This window comes from Erpetoichthys calabaricus, chromosome 2, assembly GCF_900747795.2.
Source record: "Erpetoichthys calabaricus chromosome 2, fErpCal1.3, whole genome shotgun sequence".
NCBI classification, from domain to species: Eukaryota; Metazoa; Chordata; class Cladistia; order Polypteriformes; family Polypteridae; genus Erpetoichthys; species Erpetoichthys calabaricus.
In genome coordinates this window covers 168,869,545-168,893,428 of record NC_041395.2, presented here as the reverse complement: position 1 = coordinate 168,893,428, position 23,884 = coordinate 168,869,545, and the positions used below count along the sequence as shown (strand labels likewise).

The 23,884-nt window shown below is 35.1% G+C and overlaps 2 protein-coding genes across 2 annotated transcripts in view; one reads left to right on the top strand and one right to left on the bottom strand.

Annotated features, from left to right (window-relative positions):
* The window catches only part of ing5a (inhibitor of growth family, member 5a), a 40,471-nt gene extending 21,745 nt beyond the window's left edge, over positions 1-18,726 (top strand). Inside the window, exons 4-8 of the mRNA XM_028825742.2 lie at positions 2,227-2,338; positions 2,597-2,690; positions 5,427-5,562; positions 8,472-8,533; positions 17,199-18,726. Coding sequence (XP_028681575.1) covers positions 2,227-2,338; positions 2,597-2,690; positions 5,427-5,562; positions 8,472-8,533; positions 17,199-17,238 — 444 coding nt within the window. The 3' untranslated portion in view covers positions 17,239-18,726. The remainder of the gene's footprint in view (positions 1-2,226; positions 2,339-2,596; positions 2,691-5,426; positions 5,563-8,471; positions 8,534-17,198) is intronic.
* Positions 1-23,884, bottom strand: part of LOC114669500 (F-box only protein 44-like) — a 560,525-nt gene that overhangs the window by 176,692 nt on the left and 359,949 nt on the right. The gene's annotated exons all lie outside the window — the stretch shown is intronic.

The window sequence follows — 23,884 nt, the reverse complement described above, 5'->3', positions numbered from 1 at the left end:
ACTCAGAATAAAACGGCTCCATATCATTCTACCAATGTGCAATATAGACCTTAAGTCAACAAGTGCAATTTGTATATTTATTACTATTCGGTTAGTTATTATTTTCTCTCTTCTTGTCTTTTTGTCTTTTTAACTCTTATTCCTCACACTGAGTTGACTGCACCTTCAATTTCGTTGTTCCTTTGTAAAAGTGACAATGACAATAAAGATCTATCTATCTATCTATCTATCTATCTATCTATCTATCTATCTATCTATCTATCTATCTATCTATCTATCTATCTATCTATCTATCTATCTATCTATCTATCTATCTATCTATCTATCTATCTATCTATCTATCTATCTATCTATCTATCTATCTATCTAGAGTGAAGTAAAAGAGCAGGGAAGACCAGAAAGGTTGAAGGCAAACGTGTTTTATTATTTTGGAGGTTTTCAACAGGCAGGGTACTGTTTATATTGCAGCATTCAGAATAAAAAGCCAGTCAGCACCGGTGCACTCACCTGGAAAAGCTGGATCATTACAGTATCAAGTCAGTCTATCTACTTTTTTGTCCTTTACAGATGCACCAATATTTTAATACACCTCATTGCTTTAGGAATTAGGTAGTAGCCACGAAAGACTGAGACTAATTGTGAGACACGGCAAGTTGGCAGAATCTGACGAGACTCATTTATTGGGAATTTTAAAGTGTTGTAACAAAAGTAAAATCAGAATTATAAAAGTAAATTTCAATATGTTTTTTTGAGAAGGTTGTAGCATCAATCACCAATCAGGGATCTCATGTTGAAGAGTATCTTGGACAAAATTGGATGCAAAGTGATACTTTTAGGCCACCAGAGAAGCTTTTAGAAAACCTGCTCTGAGTACACTTACAGATCAAAGTACAAAAGAAAAAAAACTGTGTTGTAAAGGGGTCTGGCTTAAAGTTTCAGCTTGTAATCTTCATTAGTAAATGTTTAAAATTATTGAAAGGCTAATTGTGGAAGTGAAGTACAAAAACATCATTAAAATACTTCAGCTTTAAATTGCATGTCAAGAGCAACTCGATGCCAGAATTAATGCAGATAAAACAAAAGGCTGTTCTTTTACAATTTAGTGTCATTTTTTACCTTTGAATTATAACTTTTTAAAATAAATTTATATTCAAATAGTAATGTTCGATCTGACAGCCCTAATACACAGGCATAAGCAATAGTACAATCTTATCACATATGTCAGATAGCTTGAAAATGACAGAACAAAGACTGTTTCACAGGAATTTTTAAATAGCATTGATCTTAAATTGACATATTACATTTTACAAAGGTAGACTTCAAACAAATCTAAAGCATGAGAGAGTGATTTTTGAATTCAATTGGCTTGGTCCATTAAATAAAATAGCATTGATCTTAAATTGACATACTACATTTTACAAAGGTAGACTTCAAACAAATCTAAAGCATGAGAGAGTGATTTTTGAATTCAATTGGCTTGGTCCATTAAATATTACTCTTCATAAGCATTGCTAACCAAGCAAATGTTGTCTGTACTTTGATGCAAACCTAACTCTCACAACCACAAATGTCAAAATCCTGCGATTGTTTGACAAATCTAGTTTGACATGTGCTTTGTCACAGAAGAGTTTGTGTGAATGAAAATATTCTGTATTACCTTGGTATTTCCGTAATTCATGTGACAACAATATATAATAATGTTTGAATTTTTATGTTTAGTATTGATTTTAAGCAGTATTTATTTTTCAATTACGAAGGAATGCCCATGCATACATTTTCTATGTGGTTGTGTTAAGATAAATCAGGTAGTCCATGATGTTCATTTCATTCTTTATAAACCATACGCTGAAATATTCAAAAACCTCCTCACCCCCAAACAAATAAAATTCACCCACTTTCTAGTTACATCAAGGGAAGGGGGATTCCCTCTCTCTATCATACATGAAATTCATGCCATGGTGGAAGGATCACACCCATTATAGCAGCATCCAAGTAATTGTCCACACATGTCTTATTCAGCAGTGATGGGCAATGAAGTATTTGTTGTTTAATATCAATGTACCTAATTGAGAAATTTTTATAGTGTTACACCCCAAATATGCATACGCTTTAACTCTAAAATTGATATGCTGTAATTACAGTTCTGTACACATTGTAATTGTGCTTATACTGAAAGTGAGAGTTATATAATTAACATTGAATAATTGATTCCTTTTGTTTGTTCAGGTGGACAAGCATATCCGACGACTAGATGCAGACTTGGCACGGTTTGAAGCAGACCTGAAAGAGAAATTAGAAGTGAGCGGTTATGAGAGTCCTGAAGGAAGAGGCATGAAGAGTAAGTGTCTTGAATGCCTAATTAGTCTGAAGTCGCATGAAAGCTATACTGTTTTTGTCAAAATGTCCTTCTGAGATTTGACAGCTGTCATATTTTTACTGCTTTTTATTGTTCACATTTGCTTGCTTTATTATAACTTGCAGTAATCTAAAGATTACATTGTTGAGTTACAGGCAGTCCATATGGAAGGCTTATGTAAATGGAGTTAGTAATATCTGATTTCTATTATTTACTAATATCTATATCCTTTATGTGTAGAAGGCAGAGGACAGAAAGACAAAAAGACGCCTAAAGGTCGTGGTAGGAAGGGTTCTGATGAAGAGTCCCCAAAGAAGAAGAAATTGAAAACTGGGTAAGAAGCAAGACCTTTAAAAATAGTGAATGCAGTGTATTTGCTTGTGTATACTTGGGTAAACAAAGAAATAATATAAACTTTTTCTCAGTACAAGAAAGTGTAAAAAAATTTTGTAATTTACAATTATGATAAATTTACACTAAGATACATTTTTACAAAATATTTAATTTAAGTATTAGAGATGTTCTAAATATAGGATCATTAAATGTCCCTAAGGTATATTCCAAAGTATTTTTTTCAGTTATATTAAAATTATATAGAATCTATAAACCTCAGGCATCTGTAAAATAAGGCACATGCAAAGCATCAACCTGAAATTGTTGGGTTCCTTTTGTTTCTGGAACACCTTTAGCCCATCAGCTTTAAAGAGAGCCTTTAACATCATAAATGAAGGAATTAGTGATTATAGCCACACAATTTCACATTCTTTAAGAGCAGATTAAAAAGAATTTAAAAGATTAGAGTGTTTTCTGTATGTTGTTGTGAATGAAAATGATCTTTTAATTTCTACAAATGAGATTTTGCTTTTTTTTTCATGCAAAATCTAGTTTCTAATGTCAGATGCCAAGTTTAAAACTGATTGGTTTTAGGTGAATGGAAAAACAGAAACTGATGATGTCCGATTTAGCCATGTCGTCTGTTTGAAATGGCTGAATTCATACTAATAAGTCACATGGGACACAGGAGAAAATGCTTAATAAAATGGAACAATTCAATTAATGTTTGCTGTTTCAGTTTCATAGTCTGTACTGTACAGTTCACATCAAATAATTAAATTAATTACTTTACGTTTGCCACATCAATTTTAAATGATGCAAAAGCAACATGGGCAGGTGTTCAGGCATTCTAAAACTCAAGCCAGCAAATGACTGCTGTTGCTGTTAAGTACAGTTAAATTATTGGACATAAATGCATACACCCTGTGTTAGGATATAGCGGGTTGGATAATGGATGGATGAATGCATAATTGTGCCACATCTGTGTTGTCTCTTAGTTAATTAATGGCTAAAGATACATGAACCAAACTGACTAACACCATCTTTCACTCAACTTTAGTATTATTTCTTCCAAGACATGAACATGAAGTGCAGATGGAAGTATGTGTTTCACAGATTTAAAAAACTTATCCATTGATTTATTAGTAGCAGGCTCCAATAAAATATGTATAATACACTCCTTTTCATACCTCTGTATCAGTAAAGGCTTTAATGTATTTGGCCACTGCTATTTTATTAAAATGACCACTACAGTTTGGATCAGACAGGTCAGGTTGGCTGAACATTTCGGAATGGTTTAATTGTAAATACAAACTATCTGATCCACTTGTTATTAAAACATTGACTCTCTTGTAGCAGTTTTCCTTTTAATATAGTATGAACGTTTTTTGCTGTTTTTTGCATGATTAGCTATGACCATTGTTAGTTTTCTTGCTTTTTTAAAAAATTATATTTATTTCCAGATAGATCTATATTTAACAGAATAGTTATAGTATAGCCATCAGATACTAGTTGTACTCAAGTTCAATCCACTGGAAAACCGTGGCTGCAAGTGTTCATCCCAGCCATCTTCTGCTTTAAAATGGATCCCTGCCTTCACGTGCTGTTTCCCAGTTTTCTATCAATCCAGACATTGCAAATTGGGTTTGTTAAATTTTTATTTTATTGTAGCAAGCATTTTTATGTGTTACACTGATTTCTGTTTCTTACTTTTTAATATTTTGCTTTTTAATTTTGAGGTTGTCTAAAAAACTTGTCTTTGTAATTAGCACACAAATAAACGTGGCACTGAAATAGCTGCTCCTTTTTTTTAATTTAGTGCCATTTGCATTTGTGTGTACTGCTCATTATTGTACAATAAAGAGAGTAAACTCCTCAGCAAAAAGTGAAATGCAAAGGACGAGATAAAAAAAAAGTCTTGACTGATTGATCACTTAGAAGTAGGAGTGGCCCATTGATTTGTGTAAACCATTGATATAAAAACCTGCAGCCATAGTGGTATCTAAAGACTGAGAATTTGAGAACCCCTGCTTTTAAGCAAAAGATAAAAATCTGTCCAGTGCTAAGTACAATCAAGCCAGTGAATCACAGAAAAAGCTAAGAGGCATTTGTCTTAAATAACACAAAAAAAACCCACTCCACTATAGATTTTCATAAAAAGTTTGAATTTAAATGATTTAGTTTGCAGTTAGAGTGATAACAACAGAATTAATTCAGTGCAACATACACTTTTAATTCCTTGTCTTGTACAGACGGACCTTTTTCAGGTTTAAATTGACCTAATGTGTATATTGTGAGCAAATATGCGATTAGAAAAGAATGTTTAACCATGAATAAGCGTATGTGTCTATAAATTGTGTGAGGTGTGTGCAAGTCAGTGTTTAGGAAGGATGGGTGTTGGGGGGTTGGCATGTTACACTGGGGAGCCTGACCAAGTCCAAAATGTATTTGAATTGTGAGTATCTACACTAGCAATCGGAAGGTTACCGGTTTGAATCCCGTAAAATGCTAAAAGGGACTCTTGTCTGTTGGGCCCTTGAGCAAGGCCCTTAACCTGCAATTGCTAAGCGCTTCGAGTAGTGAGCAAAGTGCTGTGTAAATGCAAAGAATTATTATTATTATTATTTGCCCCAAGGTCAGATCTGTTATAACAACCATTGTTTTAAACAGTCAGAATATTGTAAAGTAACTTTTTAAAATGTGCCACATTAATTCTTCCTTTTTTTTCTTTTTTCAGTTCTGATTACAGTGATTCCATTCTTGCTGTGCACCCATCAGATGTGCTGGATATGCCTGTTGATCCAAATGAACCAACATATTGCCTCTGTCACCAGGTTTCTTATGGAGAAATGATTGGATGTGACAACAATGATGTAAATATGTCCTTATGTTTTAGTAACTATAAAAGTATTAATCAATCATTGATCAACATTGGTTAGTTTGTTTCCCCTTGAATACATAGTGAATCAATTCATTTATTATTGGTTAAATGTTTATCTTGTGACACCTTACTAAGAAAACCTATATCCTTGATAGTATTATAAATTGATATTGCCATAGATAATGTGTTAGTAATATTAATGACAGAAAATTTAAGAAAATAGTTTAATTGATGCTCTTTAAAGTTATTAAATGTTTAAATTGATCCAATCAATTTTGCATATGAAATATTTTAGTTCATCAGGTGGGAGATGATCTCCTGTCCACTGCTAAATGAAGTGGGTATTTGGCAGGGGCATAGCCCAATGCTTCCCAAAGCACAGTAACTACTGACAGCAAGAAGAAAGGGAACACACTTTTCAGAACACAACATGCAGATTGTCTAATCAAATGAATCTGCACTGTGGGTGAAGAGTGACCACTCTCTTAAATAGTATGTGATGAGTACCTTTCTAAATGTAGTAGAATTCTGGCAGCTAACAGAAAAACTGTCATGAATCTGTTTTCTATGTAATCTTTGTGTTGTAGAGTTTATTATTTAACTTTTGTTTAGCTAATATTTAATGTTCAGTTGTTTATTGTTCTGCTGCAATGCCATGTTTGCCTTGACATGCATGCCACCATTTTAAATTTCGATCTGCTGGTTGCAGCAAAGAATTGCCAGGGCCATTCAGGAAGTTACGTCACTATGATGTCAGTAAGTGCGCCGGTATTTAAACTTGCTCGTCAGCCTGCTTGATTTTCCAAGTTTTTGGGAAAAGACTTGGCAAAAGAAGTAGCATTGGTTAGTGAATTCTAGAAAATGAAGTTATTTTTTAATTCTGGATTCATACATGAACGTAAGCAATAACAAAAGAAACTATGAAAACATTAAAACAATTATTTCCGAACTCTTGTTAAATGAAAAGGTTCATGTAAAACTTTGTTTTTTACACAGGAATCTTTAAATTTGAACATATGTTCAAGGGACAGACTTGGAAAATTAAAGCACCACAGAATTTTAGAGCTTGTTATTTTTTGTGGGGTTGGAGCAATTCAATATGTAAATTTTTGTGGTTGGTTTTGGGCAAAAAACAAATACAGTATTAGCATTATATCGTTTCTTTATGTGAACCATTTGACTCGCCCATTGGTGTGTGCTGGAAGTTACACATATATTCTTATTCTCCTTTAGGAACAACTGTTCTATGATTTCTGCATCACACTTTCAAAGCCAGACAACTGATAAAATGAGGGCAAAACTAGATATTGGGGCACATCAAACAATCTGCAAGCCTTTAACTTGGATATTTGGGGACAATTTTGTGTTATTTTATGGTAGAGAACACTAACATATTGCAAGTCTTATAGCTGTGTAATTTGCAGAAACATGCTTGATTATCACAGGTGCAGAATGGGTATAGAATTGAATTATGGCCCAGCTGCTAAAATTTGCTTCATTGTTTCTTTCTCCACTTTCATATATTTATTTTTATTCACATGTTATTTTTACTGTACATATAGTGTTTAGTGTTAATTTTAGCATATCCCCTGAGTAGGATATCATAGGACAATTAATATCCTGATGGCTTATTAGAAGCAATATTGTTGATTGTGCTTAAAAAATAACTAAATAGATAGAAAAGAACTAGCAATGAAAACAAAAATACAACTGTAAACAAACTGTGGTAATTTAATGCTGGATGGAGCTGAGTGAAAGAGAAATCCTTGAGAAGTGTTCAAGTGCTTGACAGTGAAGTTTAGAGATACTGTAAAAAGGTTATATAAAATAATAGAAGAAAGGGAAAACTAAAAGGAACTGTGTAGGATGAGAATGTGTTTGGTAATTTGAGCAATTCATTTATCTGAGCTAACAGGTTTTAAGGATTTGGAATGTCACAGAGAAAGGCCTATACTGCTTGGTCACATGAATAGCAAAGCTGATGGGTTCACAATGCCAGGTCATGTGGTAACTGGAGAAGGAATAATATATTTGAAGGGACAGACTTTCACTAAAAGGTTGTTTTTGCAATAAACCAGGAATTTTTATATATTTTTGGATTGTTCCTGAGCAGTGACTCAAGCCTATAAGTGCCTGCTGTCGTGTTAGCTTTACACATACTACTTCTGGTAATACAGATTTACAGAGTGCATATAGACATTCTATATGTAGTACATGTTTTTAAAATGAAAATGTGCAAGTATTATGTCTAGCCACAGTTCTTAAATCAAAATTTATTGATTTTTTTTTTCAATAAACTTTATCCAGTATTTTTATAAAACTGTAGCCATATCACCAAGTAACTACATAGTGGTGAGTTTGTAAAATTAGGGTGCTGTAGTTAGTGGGCCAAGGTTTTAAGCACAGTGAGGGATAAACCTTGATGTCCATGAAGGTCTTCATCTTTCCTACATGAGGGTTGACATTGATCTTGTGCACATGTCATATCATATCCAATTACTGGCCGAACACACTGTCAAAATCTGAATAGAAAACTCCTTGTTCATTTGTTGTGTTGAGTTAAATGGAATTAACCAAGCAGTGTTTTAATAACTATTTGTTGCCCTTGCTTTTCTAAGTCACACTGAGGCCGGAAAACAGTTGGTACATTTGTCATTGTGTTTTTAGAAGTGGGACCACATTGAGAGTGCTTGTCCATATATTTAACGAATAAGTATTCTTGCTCAGAGTTGAGTGAATTGTAGAAAACATGTCTGATAGGTTTTACCTATCAGTCGTCAGAAATGTAATAATTTTACATTATTTTTTTCAGTGTTAATTTGGTACCACAGTTAAATTATTTTCTTGGTAATGTATATATCTATAGATTTCTTTACCTAATACTGTACATGTTTCTTACAGTGTCCAATAGAGTGGTTCCACTTTGCATGTGTTGATCTCACAACAAAGCCAAAAGGAAAATGGTATGTATACATGAAAGAAAAACATTATAACTATTGTATTTGTCAGGGGTGCACTGATGGCATTTTTTGACAGAAATACCAATATTGAGTTCTTCCTTAATACAGTAAGCACATCCAATGTAAATGCTGACAAGTACCAGTAGTTTTATTACAACCTCATTTCCAAAGAAGTTGGAACCGTATGGAAAATGTCCCTCTATTATAAAAAAAAATCCTGCAGAGAAACAGTAGGGCATCGAGATGTGATCTTCACGTTAAGATCATAAAAGACACTTAAAAGACCCGCAAGACTAAAGAGATTGGCCACAGAGCATCTCGCGGGGACCTTAAACATGAGACTTTGTGCCAAGAGATTGACCCAGGACCATCTTGCGATGATGTAGAACATGAGATTCTTGCAAGACACGCCCTACTTACACCCAAATTTGCACTTATAACCAAATAAGAACATGGTCATCAAAACTCTGTCGTGTTTTGGCTTTGAGCACACACAGATCCAGGGCTCTGAGCGCATATAAAACATATAAGGACAATACGTTATAGATGAAATATAGACGACTAAGCAAAGAAGAAAGCAGCGCGGAGAAAAGAGACTCAAAAGCGCTGGAGAGACAAAAAAGAAAAAGAATAATCTAGGTGCAAATTCAGAAAATAAGGAAAGTAATTATCAGCCCGGAACAAGTGGAATTGAAAAAAAAAGCACGTCTAATCCGGATGTTGGCGCTATACACATGCAGAGCAGGTTAGAGATTATGAAAGCAATGGAATTCGAAAGGCTAAAAAAAAAGGGCGCAATACACATGTGGAGAAAGTTAAAGAATATGAAAGTAGGAAAATTAGAAAGTATAAAAAAAAAGAAAGTAAAGATCGCAGTAGCGCAAACAAACGGAAATTATTACTTGAAAAAGGGAAAATAATCACCATGGACCAGGTGTCATTGAAAAAACAGCAGGATAAAGAGAGGTCAGAAATAAAAGACAGAGTAGAAAACAAAGTAAAACGTCATAAAGAGGTTAAAAAAAGGGGGCCAAACACATGGCAGAGCAGATAGAGATAATGAAAACTGGAATTCAAAAGACTCAAAAAAAACATAGGCGCGAAACACTGTTTCGCAAGATACCGAATATGAAAGCAGAAAAAAAACGACAGTGTCAAAATGAAGAAAGTAAACATCGCATTAGCGCAAAGAAAGAGAAATTATTACTCAGAGAAATAACGAAAAGGCGAATAGAGATCGAATATATGGACATAGGTGATATGTCAGAAGTACGTACTGTAAATATTTGTAAGGCTTTGAAGTTTAAGTCAAGAGAATTTCAAAAACGGAGTTTACCTCACATGCATTTATTGGTTACTTTGCAAAAAAAATGATTAACTGCTGATGATATAGATCTCTTTTGTCTGTGCTGAAATTCCAAACAGAGAAACCTATCCTGTATTATGGTACAAAATCATTAAACACATCTCATGGACCTCATTAAAAAGATTCAGCACATTTGGACTCGAAAGATTCCAAATATTGTTTTTACAGAAGTTCAGAAATAAAAGTGAAACTAATGAAATAGCAACAATTCAAGGAAAAAAAAATCTTAAAAGTGTGTATCCTGAAAAACAAAAATGGGGGTTGGCGAGCAAAGCGAGCAGGGAGCTAGTTAATAAAAACAAAAAGAAGTTACAGTACTTCTAAACTGCATTTACCCAGTACCACACTGAAAAAACTACAGCAACAAATTATTTGATGTTTTAACTTGAGTATGTGGGTTTTTTTTTTTTTTTTTGAAAACTAGTGGGCTCTGTCCCCTGCTTGCTTCGCTCGCCAACCCCCTGGCGAGCACTATGCACTAGCCATTTCGCTTATGGAGAAGCGGATGTACAATTTAAGCAGATTGTTATTTTCATGGGAATGTTACATATGAATAATAGACCTAATTATTTTACATTACAGCGAGTAATTAACCATAGTAAAATGTAATAAAGTGATTTCATGTTGCGTTAGAGGTATTCGTTGCTTTATATGTTTTCATTCTGTTTGGCTTTGAAATTAACACGCAAGTACTTTTTAAATTTAAACTTTTACTGTAAAACCTCAGTAAAAACAATATTTGGAATTTATTTTTTGTCAATATCGCATTGAATATTGATTTCGTGTTTGGAGTTGCATCATGACAACGCAACGTATAACTGGCCATAAGTGAATATCGTTTTGTTCTCTCTAATAAATAAACCGACTTTTTCGAATGTGATTTGATAATTGTCATAGCAAAAGCTATTCTAACCGGAAACTGTAAATGTTTTAATACGAATGGCATATCAAGATATCCTTTGGTGTCTAATGTTATTCACGGAAGATGTACTACATCACCTTTTTTGTTGCCTGTTAAAATTTTACATGTCAGAATTGTTTGACCAATTTTGAATACAACTAATCTTGTCCTATTGCATAGCCCATCACTCATACATAAATTATGCAGTAACATTACGGGATATTATAAGCTGATTTTTTTCATCTTCCGCACGACCACCACCAACTGTTTCAGCATACGCTATTGATGCGCATTTAACCAATTTGCAGTGTAACCGATCGACAGTTTTCACGTTCATTCGTTTGATTTCATCGTTTCTTGGTGCTAGGATTGTGTACTCATTTCTTCTGTGTGTTTTTTTTTTTTTTTTTAATTTTGATTTTATTGTAATCATTCCATACAAATAGATCAATTTTTACAAAAAATAGGATTGAAAACAAATCAACCCTCACCCCTGAGAAAGACGCCATCTGCGAGATGAGTATGTGGGGCGTAATGATTTTAGCTCCAAGATCAGAGGGTCATGGTCGGAAATAGGCAAGAAATTATTATCTATAAAGAAATAATCAATTCTTGAGTAGCAATGATGCACTAATGAGTAGAAGGAATATGTTCTTGAGTTTGGGTTTAAAAACCTCCAGGGGTCTGATAAGTTGTGGTCAGTTACAAACTGTGTAATTGTCTTTGCAGTGTTAGATATCATTACCCCTGTGACAGGAGACCTATCTAAGACTGGATTTAAAACACAATTAAAGTCCCCAGCCATTATAATTTTATGAGTATCCACATTGGGAAAGGATGTAAATACATTTTGCATGAATTCCCTATCATCTACATTTGGTGCATAAACATTTATCAAAATCACTTTACAGTTAAATAAATTACCCATGACAATCCACAGGTCTCCCTTCAGGATCAGATACTACATCTGATACTGCAAATGAGACTGTTCTGTGTACTGTATAAGAATTCCCACACCTCTAGTTTTTTTTTGTAAAACTGAAATGGAACATTTGGCCAGACCAGTCTTTTTGTAGCCAGAACTGATCCTTGCTTAATAAGTGGGTCTCCTGTAAAAATTCAATTTTAGCATTTAGACAGGTTAGGTGAGAGAATACTTTTTCTCTTTAATTCGTGATTCAGGCCTTTAACATTCCAGCTCACAAAGTTAACTGTCCCATCATGGAGACATTGATTCTGAATTTTTGATGTCATTTTGTAGTCTTCACGGGAAGTGAGACAGCTTTGACGTTAATTTCCAACTTTCCCAGAAGTTATTGCCATGTAGCCTATTGTTATGTTGGTAATTATAATTATAAGGATTAAAAGGATAGATTAGATATCACTTGCTCTCTTTCTCTCCCCCCCTTATCCCCCCCACCTCCACATCATTTCTTCTGTTGATAACCCTTCGGGATGAAATTCTTCAATAAGATTTGGACATAACAAGTCTTTTTATTGGGAATTTAAAGTGAGGAAAATGTAAATATTTATAAGAGCTGAGAGCGCAGGGACTGTGTCTGACAAAAGCATTCACACGAATGAGAAGTGAGAGGAACGTGGGTGTGGGCTGTTAATCGGAAATGGTTGAGAGGAGGGCAGGACTTGAAAAAATCTCTTGGCAATAGTCTTGTCTTGCAGAAATTGAAAAAATCTTTTGGCAATAGTCTTGTCTCAAGATTTTCTTTTACAATACAAAGATATACAGGTATGTGCATGTCAGATCTGATGACTGCAACACACTCCAAAAGAGTGTTAACAGTGGAGTGTTTATCACTGTGTAACATTACCATTTCTTTTAATCACGCTTATTAAACATTTAATAATAATACATTTTATTTATATAGCACCTTTCCCATACTCAAGGCATTTCACAGAGTTTAAGATAGAACGACAGGGTTTACAGTATATAGCATTGTACAAACCAGATAAATAAATAAAGAAGATTAAGACAGTAAATTCGGAGAAAAAAAAGCCTAACAGACAACATGATTGATGGTCTAGCACACACACATACAGGTTACATGAGCATCTTGACATAAAGGTAAACTGAAAGAAGGGTAATAAAGTCAAGTAGAGCTAAAAGCCTTCCTGAACAGATGAGTTTTGAGTTGTTTTTTAAAAGAATTCATGGAGTCAGCTGATCTGATTAATTTTGGTAGGTCATTCCAGAGTCTGGGCGCTATACAGCTGAAGGCCCTGTCGCCCATGGAGTGTAGATTAGTGTGGGGCACAACAAGATTGCCAGAATCAGAGGACCTTAGTAGGTGGACAGGCACATAGTGATGGAGAAGGTCACTGATGTAGTTTGGCGCAAGGTCGTTTAAGGCTTTGTAGGTTATTAGTAGGATTTTATATTCGATTCTGTAAGACACAGGGGGCCTGTGAAGGCGGAGCAGGATGGGTGTGATGTGCTCGCTGCTGCTGGTTCATGTAAGGACTCTTGCAGCCGAGTTTTGAATAAGCTGGAGCTGTGATATAAGATTAGAAGGGGCACCTGCCAGCAGAGAGTTACAGTAATCGATGCGGGATGTGATAAAAGCATGGACAAGTTTCTCATCATTAGAAAAGGAGAATTGAAGCCACACAATTGGTTAAGCTTAGCAAGTAGAATATTCAGTCATTCATCCAATTATGCAAGTCTTAAACTGTACAATTGTACGGGGCATTTGTTACCATTTTTTGTGTTTTATAATGCACCATACACTCTCAATCAGAGTAAGATCAGGAATGCAGGTAGGTCAATCTAGTACCTACACTCTCTGCTTATGTAGCCTTGCTATTTATTGTACAGTAGTCTAGGCGGAATGTGTTTGCCATTGTCATGCCAGAAAATGTAGGGACTTCCCTAAAAAAGACCACGTCTGGATGGCAGCATATATTGAGACAAAATGTTTACATGTGTTTCTGCATTGATCTTATCCTCACAGACATTCAAGTAGCACTGACAAATACTATACTGTGTGAGACACTGCTTTTTGGACTTGATGCTGATAGTGGCTTGAATGTTCCTTTTGCTCTTTTGCCCAGGAGGCATTGCAGCTATTTTTTTTTCTTCCAAAAACTGTTTGATATGTTGACTTATCAGACCACAAAACAAGATTCCACTGTGCTGTTTTCCATCTTGGATGAGACTGAGCCAAGGAAAGGTGACAGTACTTCTGGACACTGTTTATGTCAGTATTATGACTTCTGCTTTGTATGTAAAGCTTTAACTTGCAGCTGTGGATGTCATGATATCCATTACAGACTCATGAAGTTTTTAAGACTGTGACATCTGAGGACTCGTGCACATTCAGAAGTGGTTTTCGGCCTTGCCCTTTATGCACTAAGATTTGACTGTATTTCTTGTATTCCTTTTAATTGTACACTGTAGAAGGTGAAATGCCCAAAACCTTACAGATTTGTCTTTGGTGAATTTTTTTCTCAAAATGCTGAATTATTTGGTGATGCATCTTTTGGCAAATTGGTGAATCTTGACCAATCCTTGCCATTGAAGGGCTACACTTTTTTTGGAGGTTCCTTATATATTATAATGTGATTGTCTGCCCTGTTAAACATAATGTGTTTTACATCACCTTGTAATTTCAACTTGTCATATTGTTATTAAACCTAAACTTCCTCATCCCAAATTTTTGTAATGTGTTGCAGGCATCAGTTTCAGGTCATAAATGTATATTTAAAAAAAACAATGCAGTTAATAGTTAAAACATGAAATACCTTGTCTGTACTCTTTATACTGGAGGTGGGTGATTGTGGATACATGGATATTGCTGTAGGATGGGACATGGGCAATACCAATAGTGGTATTCAATAATACTATAAGGATAATTAAATAGTTTAGAATTGCTATGAATCACAACTATTCCAACATAATATGAGCTTGAGTAAATGTGTACTAAGAAGATGCAGTGAAAGTTACTAATTACTTCTACTTACTCAAACACATTGTCCTCGGTTGTTATTTAATTTACCATATCCTTCGCATCAACATTCTTAGCTCTTTCAATAGTTTTAAGTCTTTGATAAAAATATACAACAACAACAACAACAATATTTATTTATATAGCACATTTTCATACAAATGATGTAGCTCAAAGTACTTTACAGGACGAAGGAAGAAAAAACAACAACATATAAAAATAAATTCAGCAATACTAATTAACATAGAATAAAAGTAAGGTCCGATGGCCAGGGAGGACGGAAAAAAAAAAAAAAAAACTCCAGACGACTGGAGAAAAAAAAAAAAATCTGCAGGGGTTCCAGGCCATGAGACCGCCCAGCCTCCACTAGGCATTCTACCTAACATAAATGATCTCAATCAGTCCTCATGGTTTTCAGGCATCACATGGAAGAATTTGATGATGATGGTCATGTGGACTTCTTGCCTTTAATCCATCAATGTAAGGACATCACGGTGCTTTGATTAGGTGGTGGTGGCGCAGATCGCCACCACAGAAAACCGGAAAAAGAATAGCAGAGAAAGTAGGGGTTAGTACAGATTTCAGCGCCACCATGTATGATAATGATGATTAAACGCATATACAGAATATCAGTGTTAAACTAAAATGAAGCTATGAGAAAGCCATGTTAAAATAATGAGTTTTTAGCAGTTTTTTTAAAGTGCTCCACCGTATTAGCCTGGCAATATATATCCATGAAGGCTTTGATTAAAAAATACAATAAAACTGTCCACATTTCTTCAACCTGTACCACACTGCCACTGCCAAAACTATAACAATGCAGTATAATGGGCAAGAAGTGGCCCTGCCACAAACACCCTACCCTGTAGATTTTGTTGTTCATGTGTTTGATTAGGTAAAACCATGGATAAAATCACTGGGAATGGCATTACAATGTTTTTTTTTTTTTTTTACAACTGGCCGGCATCAGTTTCGACATGGAGAAAAGGTAAGATGGAGCAGAGTAGACGGAGAAAACCATGGGTAAACAAGCACAATGCTGGAAGTTAGCATGCTCACAGACATGTTATCCCCAACAATGTATTAAAATGCAAAAACATGATGATTATCTTTGCGTGATACTGATGCACATTGGAGATTACACTGAAGCTGTAGCTGGAAAGACAGATGCAATATGGAATTTGTATATGAAATCCCATTTCAGGTTTACATGTTTTGAGTGCACATCAGCCATCAGACCAGTGTGTATGTATATGTGTTCAGTAAGAATTACATATTAAAAATTGACTGAGTACACATGGCATAGAAAACAAAATATGATATGAGTATGTATAAGTCAATGACAGTGGCACATGTTTTGAATCCCATAGTCTCAAAGGTTTGATGGCAGATGCATACTCAGATAATTTCATGGTATACTAACAGCTTTGCTGACAACAGACACTTGGCACACTTTTGTGCAGAGTATGATTTGTAAGCCATGACAGAATGTACCTGTGAGTGAAACGGAATTAGACAAAAGGAGGAACATATGTAGCCTGAAGCAATGGTGAGGATAGGTGGACTTGTGGAAACATGTAAAACTTCTCCCATGACAGCTACCATGAGCCAACAGATTAATGGGAAATATATTCTTACCTCAAGGAAACAGTACCCAGAATCACTGATAAAATTCATTACTCTCAGTTTTTGTTGTGCCTTCTGTGATTCTGAGGGATGCTTGAGATGGTTTCATAGTTAAAACCTTTGTTGCTTTAAAGTGGAAGTATTCTGTAAATTGTAAGTTTTTGTTTTCAGTTTTGGGCTTGTGCCCCTTTGGTTCCATTATATAGCACAAGATTAGACTAGGTGTTTATTTTTAAATGTATCAAAAATGTTGCACTTCAGAAATCAATATACTGTTGCAAATGCATATGTACTGTGGTTGTGAAGAAATGACTTTAATTTGGAAAATACATAACTTATTCTTTGTTGCAATGAAGAAAAAAAAAACAGCCCAACATTGACTAAACTTACTGTGATTTACAATACCCGATAAACTGATCTGGTGTTACATCATAGTAGGACAGCGTTTGTCTCCTAGCAGAAATTATGTATTTAACCAAGGTTAATCATACTGTATGTTCCACTGAAAGTTGCTTCCTGGCTTTTATCTCATCATTTATTTTCTTTGGTGTTTTGCTTGATGTGTAGCTTATTATGATTAAAAATCCTGCCAAACTATGCCCCAACACTGCTGTTAAAAACATGTTTTTTCTTTGTTAAAGAACTTGTTTCTCATAACTATGAATGTTTTCCATTTTACCAATGTATTCCATTTGTGAGTCTTCCTATAAGTTTATACTCCTTTTTTCCTGTTAGGATAACTTGAATTGGAAAGCAATGACCACTTGTGAAATGCTTTTATTGCAAATAAAAAAATGTTTTTGTTTTTTTCAGGTATTGTCCTCGCTGTACACAGGAGAGAAAGAAAAAATAAGATCTAAGGTGGAGTTTGAGGAAAATAATATATATTTTTGTTGTATAATAGTTTAGAATGTTTAATCTACATATTCTCTTTGAGTGGACAGTGACTTATAGAGTCCTTATGGCCAGTTGTAATACTGACAAGCTTTTAAAAATTGTTTATACTTGAAATTACAGTACTCGGTCCGTTACTGATACCAAGAATCAATATATTGCACTTTTAAATCTCCCTAAATAACTGAAGTGTATGAAATTTTCAATCTAGTAGCACAACGTACTGAAAAATGTAAAGTCAGGAAACCAGCGAAATCCAGAGACCGTCTATAACTGACCTAAGTGACTGAGCTAAGTCACTATTTTTTGGGATAGAAACAACACTGTTAAAATTTATATGCTGATGTACATTTTACAGAAGTAAAGAATGTAGGAGTGCCATTAGATTCTTTTCTATACTGTGAATTTATTTTTAATAAGGGATTATATATTAGTTGGTTTGAATGTAATTTTACTGTTCATAGTAATTCTGTATCTGCTTACAGATGTTTATTTTAAACCTGTTATATATATAAGCGCCTGAAGAAATCAATGTACTAGTTCTTTATTTGTGCTGCTTTTGGCCTTTCTGCTAACAGGAAACCGCTGTGTTGCCCAAACGTTGTAATTGCCTACTTCACACTTATACTGTAATTAAGGAATATGATTGTTTCCATCTTGCAACTCCAGAGCCAGGTCTACCTTTGGCTTTAAAATGTCATAGTCTTTTACAAAGTATAGTGTTTGTGTATGTTTGTGTGCAGCATGTTCTGTGTACATGCAAAGTCAGGTTTAGAACTACCTGTTATGGCAGGTTTCTTCATCATTTACCAAGCAAACTACCCACTGTCTGACCTAGGAAAAGACAATTAACTTTTGATTGGTAAAGATAGTGTGATTTGACACTGAGGAACACATATTCATCGCCAATCTAATGTGTGTTTTGTTTTCCTTGAATAACTTGTAGAGTAGATCATGATCTATAATCCTATAATATGGTCTAGGACTGAAAATGATAGTGTGTGTGCACACCTCTGATTGTCTATAACTTTTGCACTATTAAGTGAATGCTGGACCAGTGTGTATGTGCTTACATATTGTATTAATATAATGCACATTATACGGCAGGTTTTCAAAGTCAGGAATCAAAGACGTATAAGACCTGTAGGTTTCATGACTGCTTTTACTATTGTTAGCTATGTATATGTGTGTTTATGTACAGTTAGTTATATAGAGAGTGTGTGTGGGTGAAAGGAGTATATAGTCAGTTATAGTTTATTGTTTATATAATATGAAAATATCCAAACACATTCACATAATACAAATGACCAACATTTCTACCATCAATCTTTACAAAATCACCACACACATGCTTATGTAAACATTTTTTCACATTTTCTTCTTTTTAAATTTTTATATTACTCTTGAGTGAACATTTAGATAATATTGTAGTGTATATTTTAACATTTATAATAAGGTCTGCCCCTTGTTTTTTATATTAAGAAACAATGTTTGTAAAGAAACTAGCTGTAAATAGCCCAGTGTCTTTTCACAACAATTTTGCTATTTACTGGAAAGTTATAATTGTATTCTACACTGATTTAGTAATCTGTGATGAATGGGGGTCCATCAGTCATAAAATTTGCTGCTATGTTCTTGCACACTTAGCTTTGTCATTGTCCGTTTATAAGATGGAAACTAACTCCGTCTGAAAATCCTTTAGCAATAGCAGACATTGATGTTGATGTGTGTGTATAGGTATATATGTATTTTTTATAGTTTTATTTTTTTAATGCATGCACACGTAAATAGAATGCAGGAGCCGCACCTTAATTGGCTATGCTTGCATCTCCAAGCGTGACACCTCAGCATGCATGCACTGACTACATGAAGGCACAGCAAGCAGCCTGTGATTGAAATATGATTATATCCTAACTGCTGCTGCACAACCTTACTATGTCCAAACCAGTACAACATGTTTTGCTGTTATAACCATATAAATGTATAGCAATAGTTAGTGTTAATGTTAATGTTTAAAGGAATACTGAAGTGGTCCCGCTCTGTGCATAATAGGAAAGAATGCACTAAATAATATCTGGAACAGGAGGATTAACTCACTAATTGTATATCTGTTGTAATACATGTATACAAGAAATAGGCCAGTGATACATCAGCATTTCTCCAGGAACCACATTTTACTTTCCTTTTAAGCCATTTATTGTTTTACATTTTATATGTATGTTAAAATAGCTGAGATAAAAAAACTGTCTGTACTTTTAAATACATTTCTATCCTTTTTCCCAAAGAATGTCTGTTCCCCTTTGTATATGAGATAATTGTAAATCTTTTATATTAAAAATGTAAATGTATATCTGTATTTTTGATCATGCATATTGTTTATAAATAAAGTATTTTGGGGAATAATATTAATTTGTTTTAGTATGTGTAAATTAAATATTTTCTTTTTGTTTAGCATGTATTTCACAAGGGTTGGGCAGCTCTTTGCAGAGTATGCACCACAGTCAGTCATGCTGTACAAATTTAATGTCACATTTTTTGAAGTTGGTAGACCAGGACAGCCTCTGCCTTTCCAACACCCAGTAACAGATGAAACAATCAAGAAAAATTAGTGAATGTTATTGTCATAATTTTTTTTTAATTATGTTTAAGTATTTTAGCATATTTGGGGGAAAGCAGTAGCACCCTTAGAAATATAATGAAATGCTTTAACTGCAGTGTTTTTTTGGTGGTCACCAGTAGTAGTCCCAATTGGTCATTGGTAAAATATGCACCTCATTTAACATGTTTTGAGATTATTGCTTATTTATTACTGATTTCACTAAACAGACAGCTGGAAATCTGTTAAGTAATGTGCTGTGCTGTTTATGTAGTCCCAAACATTCGGCATGGTGGTCCCACTGTTTAATATCCCCTCTGCTGCACAACTGGTCAACGCCATTCAGGTTTCTTGACTAAAATGTAGTGTAGCTTGTGATGTGTGTTAACTAATGTCAAAAATTCAGTCAGGGCAGATCACTAAAATTGGAACTGTTGAAATAAAAAACATATTTTTACCCAAGCATGGATTTAGGTTTTATTTTTTCCTCCAACATGCTTTAGGAGATGTAAAGTTGTTCCTTCTGTATATAGAGCTATTTGAAGGTAAATATATGAAGAAAACACACCATTTAATTCATTATGACTAGTGAAAATGTGTATCTGTTACATTTTACTTAAAAAAATGTAACCTTGCAGAGCAGCATCTTTATTTAAAAAATAGTATTGTTCTTGTGTCATTATTATTACTATTTTAATTTTCTCTAATTATATGTCAGTAATCTGAACATGAGATAAAGGTATGCCAGTCTATTTCAGGGCCCGTTTACTGGAAACATACACAAACATTTGGCCTAGTTGGATTTGTCAATTAAAGTAACACAACTGTCTTAAGTGATGTGAGAGAGAAATCAAAGTACCTGGGGCCTCATGTATAAACGGTGCGTACGCACAGAAATGTTGCGTACGAACCTTTCCACGCTCAAATCGCGATGTATAAAACCTAAACTTGGCGTAAAGCCACGCACATTTCCACGGTAACTCATTCCTTGGCGTACGCAATTTATCCGCCCGGTTTTGCAGACTGGCGGCACCTAGCGTCAAAGCAGTGCTACTGTTCCTATGTGGTTACTCTTTCTTAGATCCACATCCACGGCGGCGGCTTTATCAAATACACTGAAATTAACCGCATATCGTTCATAAATTTAATGCATCTGATTGTAATTAACCTGTAACAATATAATGGTCCCACAGAATGGTCAAACTACTGTTCCTGTGTGCTCATCCTTTTCTTTCTTAGCTCCACATTCCTGACGCGGCTTTATAAATACACTGAAATTAACTGCATATTGTTTATTAGTGTAATGCATCTGATTGTAATTAACCTGCTGCAATATAATGGGCCAGGGAATAGCCATAGTATTCCAAATACCAGAACTGCTTTAGCGTTGTTACGCTCACTGCATCTTGTTCTTCTTTTTGCTGTTCCCGTTAAGGGTTGCCACTGCGGATCATTTTTTTCCATATTACTCTCACTGCACCACTCGGAGTATTTATATCACTGTATCTGAGTGTGAATCACAGCAGCAGATGATCGGAAAGAGAATTATCGGTATACAGTTTCAAGTACACACTACCTCAACCACGGCAAAAAGCGTCAAACCCTTTCCTGTACGGACCTCGCGTTTCAGAAACAGTTTCATCCCAAGAACTATAAACGCACTCAATCACCTCACTGTAAACTTGCACTACAGTTATAATATTGCACAACCTGCGCTACTTTATAAAGCGCGTATGATGACAATATCATTTTTAAGATGAAATGCAGCAAAATATGTTGCTTATAGTATACAGATAAAACTTTAACTTCATTTAAATAATCTGTATTGCTAATAATTCAACATGTGAGGACACGGTGCCGCAGCGCTAGCTAGTTCACGGATAGCTCCTGCCTTGCGCTGTATTCTTGCTGGTGCTGACGCGACACTGGAAGGATAGACGAATAGAATAATTAAACATGTACTACGAAGATATTTCAATGTTCCTTAAAAGTTTTGAAGAATCGGCGTTCTAAGCTTACAAATGGCTTAACGTCTATTACACAGCTGATTGTGTGGCGATTGGAGAAAGAAAAGTATGGACAGGAATTGGAGGTTAGTACGTTTGAAAGAGACAGTACTTCTGTAATAAATTATTTCATCGAAGGTCACACATGGTGCAACAAGCCTCTTGCGTGAGATATGAACAATCACTGCGCCACCGTGTTCCCATGTTTAATAACATGCTTTCATTCCTATCATCATGAAAATGATATCACGTATACATCTCAGTATTTTAATTATTCAGAGAGCTGTAATATCACGAATGTAATGGATTCTGTGTCCTGTCGGAGAAAGAGAAAGAACGGAAGCACGTAGTGATTCACACACACAGAGCACATAGAAGATCGAACACAGAAAAAAGCATTTAACATGCTACTTGAGAAACTACGGTAGTAAAATAAACGATTTTAAGAAATTTCGAGATTAAAGTTGACATTTCGTGCTTTTTTTCCCACTGTGTGCCTATGTTTTTTGTTTGTACCCTAATACGCTTTCATATGACACTCAGACGGTGGGCTACAACTCGCCTTTTCACAGCGACTTTGATATGTGATTTCTTTTTTATTTCGGGCACTGTGCGACTTTGTGAATTTGATCTTTCGAGTTTTTCCGACACTCTGTCCACTCGATCAACTTTCTTTTGTTGATTATACCACTGTTTAAACCAACAAATAGTACGTTTTTCCTTTGCCTCCACTTGGTATTCGCTGAAATTCTTGTATTTTCCCCTGTGCTTTTCACATTGTCTTTTCTCAGAAGGCTATTTATATTGATTTGCATATTCAAAGAGGCGTAATTCTGGGAGGAGTTGGGGCGGGACAGAAGGCGCGTGCACGTGCGTTACTTTTCACGCAAATCGGGATTTATGTAGTGGAAGAACGTGAAAGTATGCGTGCGCACAGATTCCTGCATCTGGATTTTTCTGTGCGTACGCACAATCCCGCTTTTGTGCTTACGCCATGTTATAGTGTGAGTTCTACGCACGGCGTTATACATGAGGCCCCTGGAGAGGAACCCATGCAGTCATCCAAATTTCACATGGGAAAAACATACATGGGATTCAGTGACCCAGAAAACTTGATCTGTGAGGCAGCAGCACTAACCACAGCTCCACCATGGCACATCAGGCAGAAACAAGAGGCAACAATGAGACACCATTACAATATATGGCACACCAATTCATTACAGGGTTACCAGTTGGCCAAACACGCACTCCTTTGACATTTAAGTGATGTATGAATTATTATATGAAAAAAAAAATCTATGCATATTATTTGCAGTTGTCAATTAGTTGCCCAGTAGAAGTATTTTATATTTCTTAAGGCAGGGGTCAGTAGTCCTGGTATTGATATGGCTTCAGGCTTTTGTAACTGATTTTTTTTATTATCAATTATTTTGCTTAGTGAATCTGCTATTTAATCTGAACACCTACAGTGCATCCGGAAAGTATTCACAGCGCATCACTTTTTCCACATTTTTTTATGTTACAGCCTTATTCCAAAATGGATTAAATTCATTTTTTTCCTCAGAATCCTACACACAATACCCCATAATGACAACGTGAAAAAAGTTTACTTGAGATTTTTGCAAATTTATTAAAAATAAAAAAATTGAGAAAGCACATGTACATAAGTATTCACAGCCTCTGCCATGAAGCTCAAAATTGAGCTCAGGTGCATCCAGTTTCCCCTGATCATCCTTGAGATGTTTCTGCAGCTTCATTGGAGTCCACCTGTGGTAAATTCAGTTGATTGGACATGATTTGGAAAGGCACACACCTGTCTATATAAGGTCCCACAGTTGACAGTTCATGTCAGAGCACAAACCAAGCATGAAGTCAAAGGAATTGTCTGTAGACCTCCGAGACAGGATTGTCTCGAGGCACAAATCTGGGGAAAGTTACAGAAAAATTTCAGCTGCTTTGAAGGTCCCAATGAGCACAGAGGCTTCCATCATCCGTACCTGCAA